The sequence below is a fragment of the Hoplias malabaricus genome, chromosome 2 (assembly GCF_029633855.1).
Source record: "Hoplias malabaricus isolate fHopMal1 chromosome 2, fHopMal1.hap1, whole genome shotgun sequence".
Taxonomy (NCBI): domain Eukaryota; kingdom Metazoa; phylum Chordata; class Actinopteri; order Characiformes; family Erythrinidae; genus Hoplias; species Hoplias malabaricus.
In genome coordinates this window covers 57,933,372-57,940,386 of record NC_089801.1, presented here as the reverse complement: position 1 = coordinate 57,940,386, position 7,015 = coordinate 57,933,372, and the positions used below count along the sequence as shown (strand labels likewise).

At 39.5% G+C, this 7,015-nt stretch overlaps 1 protein-coding gene across 6 annotated transcripts in view; it reads right to left on the bottom strand.

Moving 5' to 3' along the window:
• Positions 1 to 208: 208 nt before the first annotated feature.
• Positions 209 to 7,015, bottom strand: part of adgrl1a (adhesion G protein-coupled receptor L1a) — a 76,316-nt gene continuing 69,509 nt past the window's right edge. For all 6 annotated transcript variants that reach the window (XM_066660458.1, XM_066660454.1, XM_066660456.1 and 3 more), the window contains 2 exons: positions 4,563 to 4,914; positions 209 to 4,170 (listed from right to left, as the gene is read on the bottom strand). In XM_066660458.1, the coding sequence (XP_066516555.1) occupies positions 3,681 to 4,170; positions 4,563 to 4,914 (842 nt within the window). In that variant the 3' untranslated portion in view covers positions 209 to 3,680. The remainder of the gene's footprint in view (positions 4,171 to 4,562; positions 4,915 to 7,015) is intronic.

Here is a 7,015-nt window from a genome sequence, read left to right as displayed (position 1 = left end):
ATTTTTGACCCTGTCTGTACCTGGCTGTTTGAATTTTAGACATTCGGTCAAAGATATTCACTTGATGAAGTACAACAGTGTGACATGCAGAATTATTTTAAGCTTTTGGTTAATTATGCACTGAATCACAAGTATTTCCCATTGGTTTTTATACAAGACATAACATGCATTTCAACTTTACTTTAATTACTTCTAAATATTTCTGTTGTACATATTTATAACTGCTTGTTAATTAAGCATTTGTTATATATCCTCATGAATATTGTCAGGAATCTGAGCAATTCTGAGGAACATAGATTTGCTTGAAATCACACAATTTACCCTTTACATTCTGACAGAAGTATTAGGCCTCAGTGTAAAAGGGACACAGACCAGCTGTCTCACATTTGTTTAATTTTATTATTATTATTTTTTTAAAATACAAAACATTTCTCGTCTTTCTCTTTAACAAAACCCTATCCTTCTGTCACCCACTCGGAGAGGAAGAGCAGAAAAAAGAAAGAATGAAAAGGGAGAAATAGATTAGAGAGAGAGCAAGAGTGACAGAGGGAGAGAGAGGAAGCGAGAGGAAGAGAAGAGACAGTATCATCCAGGTCTTCTACACATCCTTTTATGCCTTTTTTTGTTGTTGTTTTCCATTTGTTCATTTTTTTTGTAGAGATACAAGTAGCACATCCTCAAACGCTTGTTCTCTGACTTCTATTTACACGAGATACACAATGAACAGCCTCCCAGTCGCCATAGCAACATCAGCATCCGTCCTCCAACCTACACAAGGTCCAGAAAAGGAGGTGGGGCCTCAGAATCAAGGGAGCTGATTGGTTGAGGCCCAGGGGGGGTTTCAGCAATTCAAAGGGGTCCAAGCACTCAATGTCCAAACACAAATGTCCTGTGTTTGTTTATTACGACCAGAGCAGAACACACATTGTCCGTTCCTAACTGGTCATTCAGCTCCTGACGTCTTGGGAAGGTGTTTCAGTGAAACACTGAAAAGCAAGACGAAAAGAGGTGTGTGTGTGTGTGTGTGTGTTTCCTTTAAAAGGATTTTTGGCAATGTTATAAGTCTTTTTTTTTAACTGGTGTCTCTGGTAAAGGTGTTCTCACATTCTTCTGAAAAAGAGCTAAAGACAGCAAATGAATAAACGGACGTCCAAAATCTGAGACATAAATCCACCACTCCACCCCGAGAGACAAAGAACAGAGAATGAGGTAAGGAGGACAAAAAGGAAAGACAGAGAGAGGGGGAACACAAAGAGAGGCAGAAAATGGGGGAACGAGGCCTCATTTAAAACGTGTCTGGATATTTATGGATTTTTTTTTCTCTTCTCGTTTTTCTTCACAAGAATGCAAAAAAGTCCTTCCAATCCAGTAGGTGGCGCTAAGCTGTCATAAAATTGGATGTCAAATGCTTCAAGAAGGACAACATTTACAGGCTTCTGAAGTTTAGCTTTTATTCTGTAGTCAGTGTCATACCCATATAAACAAAACCAAGTCTGGGCAGATATTCTCTCTGAGAAAAATTATCCTCCACCTTGTTCCAAATTTATTATATTTTTACCCCGTTCACAATCAGCTCCTTCAACTGTAGCATAAAACTGCTAAATCTTAAACCTGGTGGTGTGTGTGGGGGACTAGTAGCGGGGTTTCACAATAGTGTCTGTACAGTTAGCAACAGCGTTAGCATGTTAGCAAAGATTCTATTTTGGGTTCCTGAACCTCCTCAAACCTCTGATGATCCCAAGACACACTGTGCATGTAAATGCATATGGTTTGAGAAATTACAGGACCTTTTTTTTTTTTTTCCATAGTCAAATTGAGAGTGAAACTGACCACAGAATGACCGCACAACTTCAGAGGTCTACTGAACCAAACACGGAGAGAAGGTTTAAGAAGATCCCCATCCTGGAAACTGTTTTTTTTTTTTAAAACCATTTAAATTAGATCTGACTTTTACACGTAATGCAGCAGGTAGTTCCCAAAAATGTATCCATACACACAAGGACAGGCTCTGGGTATGAGAGAGAGAGAGAGAGGGATGAGGAAGTGTATGAATGGCAGTGAGATGGACAGGGTGGGTGTTGGGGGTGACCAAGAGACAGAGACTTGGAGGAGGAAACATTCATCATCTTCTTCACTGTGTTTTTTCCATCATCATCATCATCATCATCATCATCACGTTGATGGTGGATGTGCTTTTTCAAGGATGTGTTTATTCACTGTTTAACTAGTAAAACAAACACCACAAAGAAATAATAAATAAAAATAATAATAATAAAAACAGCACTGGACTGTGGAGCAGTGGGACTGTGTTCTGTGGAGTGATGGCGCTCCAGAACCCTTGAGATCATTTGGTGTGGTGCTTATGATTCAGATCTATCCCTCCAGCATCAGCACCTGACCTCACTAATGTTTATGTGGCTGAATGGCATCAAATCCTCAGAGCAATGCTCCAATATTTAGTGTGAAAAGACTCTTAATTTCATCATTTTTGTAATATAGTGTATATTCAAGAGATATTGTGGCTAAATCATTTTATTTTATTAAAATAACACAAATAAACATAAACTACTGTTATTCTCTATATTCCAGTATGGTATGTGGCTTGTAACTCACTCACATACTCACACACATTTAGAGGCATCTCTATAGGAGGTGCTATTGTGCTTCACAGTAATGACACTTTGATTACATTACTCAATGGATTTTAGAGTACTTCAATCAAGCTGAGACTTCATTTTCAGCTCTGAGGTTTAATGTCAATTACATACATTTATCTCGTAATGGAAGCCCCCCACCCCAGTTAATCACAAAGCCAATAGTACACCGTAAAAATTCTCTTATTGAGTGAAATTATCTTAAATCTAGTCAATATCACTAATAACCCTGATCCTAAGACTGCTGTAAGAGCATTGTTCACTTATTTTTTACTAGTCTTAACTTTTCAGCTCTTTGGCCTGTCTCACCTCTAAGCCCATACATCAATGCAGTATCACACAAACAGGGCCCCTCCCATTTTGAACGTTTCAAAGATGATTTAGGGGTAAATTAGGTGAAACCAGTAGCATGCAGTTACCATTTAAAGCTGGAATTGTTATTTTGGTACAAAGCACTGAGTGCAAGCTGGATTTTTAAAAATATCCAACTAAACTAAATTCCACAGCCCTCTTTCCTAAACACTCTCCCAAAACAAATGAGACCACTGTGCCGGGCTACAGTTAGAGCATTCCCAAAGAGAATAATGCGGTGTTGTTTTGTACTTTGGTCTGTTATTTTATTTCTGTTGTACGAGCTGTGGTAGGAATCGTTGGAACGTTCTTTGCTTTTCTTTTGCCACTATCTCTCTAGCTTTCAACTATGTATGTGTGTAGGTCTGTGTGAAAGACTGGGGCCAGTCTTGAGGTAGGGACGTACACAGGCAGGTAGGCCATCTAGTCATTAATAAAATATATTCACCTGTTTCTCGAGGAAAACTTATAATAATATAATAATCACAAAGCAGTCTCAGAATGAGGACTATTAATAGTTTAAGATGATTTCAATATATATATATATATTTTGGCAGTGTACATTAAATGATGATGATGATGATGATGACGATGATGGTTATTAAGATGATGGTGGCGATGTCATCACATCTTTTCCTCCCCCAGTTCTCCGTGTCCTGGTCACCATCGCCCTAGTCACAGACTCGTCACCAGCTGCATCTGTCCATCACCCTCTCCATGAGGGGGGTCTAGCCCCAGCCGAGCCTCCTCATTGGTCCGTCGTTGCGGTGGCTGATAGAAGGCAGAGACATGGGCATGGCGTCCCGTGCTGAAATAGAGCTCATCAGGGGGCAGGGCCGAGCGAGGCTCCGTCCCCAGGCCCTCAGGGCTGCTGTCGGGATAGGAAGAGTCACGGTCCCGGTACGAGGAGGTGGAGTCAGGTCCTGCCCCGCCCACTCCATCAGTGATTTCGGCTGAGAAGCTCTCAGAGTCCTCCTCACTCTGGTAGAACACTGATTGGGCATGCTCCAGAAGGCGTGGCTTCTCAGGGAGGCGGGGCTTGTCTGGCAGACGGGGCTTATCTGGTAAACGAGGCTTATCCAGAGCCTTGTAAAGGGGCTCGTCTTCGTCCTGAGGAGGCGGCGGGGGTGGGCGGGGCAAAGGACGTTGGGGAGGCTCCCTGTGACTATTGCAGGGTATAATGGATGTTTAGAATCTTAATAACTGAGAATATTAGCATTAGCTAAAGGAGCAATCAGCTATTTTCTCCAACAAGTTGTTTCACATTAAGAAACAGCTGTTACACTGACACCTTGTGGCTTGGAATTATCCATGTTACATATAGCTGCCTCCTATGCATGAGTGGCCCGCTTTATGGAGCATAAATGGGTTCATGAGAGACTTAACAAGTTAGAATTAAGAGGTTTTTTTGGACTTTTTAAAAATATTTTTGGACATAATTGAGGTTTTTGCTCATTTTTGGTGGTAAAAAATTACTGCTTGCTCCGTTAGTTTTTGTTTTAACAATGTTTATATAAACTATAATATATTTTAATGATAAAAAAGTGTTAGATGTACCTGTGTCCAATTGTAGATGAGACATAATCCTGTCGTTCGGTGGTGGGCTCTGTAGTTGTGCCATAGCGGTCAGTAGCTGGACGGAGGTTGCTCTGAACAAGTTCAGAGATTATCATTTTCTCCAGCGCTGCTGCATCCGAAAGATTCCGCCTCAACCCACTTCCCGGAGGATCTGCCCCTCTGGGGGTCAGTAGGGCAGGGCTAACATCTCCTGACACACCCCCTGCCCCCACAGCAACGCCCCCTAGAAGGTCAGAGCTCCCCCCGTGTACAGAGTAGCTGTTGTTGTAGTTTCCATTCAGACGAACTCCCTCAAGTCCACAAGACTCACGGCTTCGCGACAGAGTGCCCTCTACAGGACACACAGAGAAACACAGATGATTATTATATACCAAGTAATAATTAACGTCTCAGTGTTTAATACAGGCCCAAAGTTCAGGAAGCTCTGACCAAATCCATCTGAGGCTCTTGAAGGTTCATGAAGTCAGTAATTTTTATTCCATCCACAAGGACAACCATAGGCCCAGGAGTCATTGAATGCTTTCATGTTTTTGTCAGTTCTGAAACATTTCAGTGAATTAAGGTTCATTAAATATTATGAAAATCAAGGTAGATAGAGATGTGTCCTATGTAAATAAGGTTCCTGAGGGTGGATACATTTCCAGTCTAATTTTGGCACTTGAGTGTAATTTATAACACACAAAAGTCTGTATGTCAGTGCAATGTCTTGTTTAGTTAATTGCATAGAACCCTTGCTTATTTGTGTACATTGGGCCCATAGTGTACAGGTCATAACCACAATTCATAACAATGAGAAAAATGTAACACCAATACATTAAAGCTGGAGTATGTGATTTGTCATAATAAATAATTAATATTTGTCTTGATATGAAAAATGAATAGTCTTTACATCCTGAGTGTAATAGATAAATCAAATGTTCTGATAAAATAAAGAAAAAGAATAATTTTCTCTATAGGCCAAAGGACTGTAAAAACCCAATACAGTCATTTCACTCAGGCCAAACATAACTAAAAGAGGCTGGATGAAGCCAAATGCCAAAGGTTGTTGCTTTTTTATTCTGATTCGTTTTGTGTATGGGTTTTTAGTGTTTGAAATCACACATCGCAGATCTGTGTGACTAATCAAGCCATTCCTGGTTTTAGGAGAATAGATTTAGAAGGAGGATTAAAAAAAATAATAATAAACTACTGGTTCCTACAAAATCACCTACTCCAGCTGCATGGCAAATATTAATTCAGAATAATTTCAAAGCATCCATTTATTTTATAACATCTAACTCCTGGTCCAGTGGAGCAGTGGTCGTTTATGGAATCCAAGGACACGAAGCATAGATCCACACCAAGCAAATGACATACAGATGAAACTCCTTTCATGCGTTTTTTTTTTTTTTTTTTAACGGCGAAAGATGAACTGAAGCAGATGTGTTTGTTGTTACTGGAGAATGATCACTGTATTATTATCATTTTAACTTTAAATACAAACATATGAAATGTGTCATAGGTGATTTCAAAGTACTGTCATCCCTTTCACACTGCAATCATGGTTTCAATGTATATCACTGCTGAGCAGGAGAAATTAAAAGACACTAGGTATGATCTGGTATTTTTGCTCCTGAGCTCCCCCTACAGTTTAATTCACTTTTACAGCACTGTCCAGAAATTAAAGGGGGAGGGGAAGCTCCTTTAAATACCTTGTGTTACTTTAAAAAATTTTATTAATGTGCAATTATTTGTCATTGTACAATGTACAACGAAATGTAAGTTCCTCATTTAACCCCTCTGTGGCATCTGAACATACACACACTAGTGCACTAGGGGCTGTGAACACACACCCAGAGTTGTGGGGAGCCATCCCCAGCAGCTGGGGAGCATTTGTGGTACCAAGCCAGGCCACGGTTGCCCCCTAATTCACATCAACATAAATTTAATGTTGTTTTGCTAATGCTGCAGATAAGACCATAATATTTAGAAACTCATACATTCATAACATAGAGTACATGCTGTTAGTTCAGGATTAGTTTATGCCAGTTTGTTAAATGTTTTGGGTTTTTTTTTCTTCATATTTATTTTTTATCTTTGATTTTTTTTTTATTTAACACAGTCCTACATAAAAGGAAAAGAAAAAATTCAGACATCTCTGGTACAAAGGGAAGGACAAATAATTTTACGCCAATGTCCCTTGCCATGTTATGTTATTTTTATTTCTGTAACCTTCATGTGAAAATTCATATGATTTTTTTAATTGTAGTGTAGGTTTTGAATTTCTTAAGTGAAATCTTCAGACAATCTGATGATGTCATAATAAGTTTGAATCTGATTGGCTGCGTTCCTTCAATGGTCAGTTGCAATCACAGTGGTTTTGTCATTAACACTTTCAGTCTTGCTTCTTTATACCAATCTTTATTTCTTTCACTTTTTTAGGGTTTGTTGGT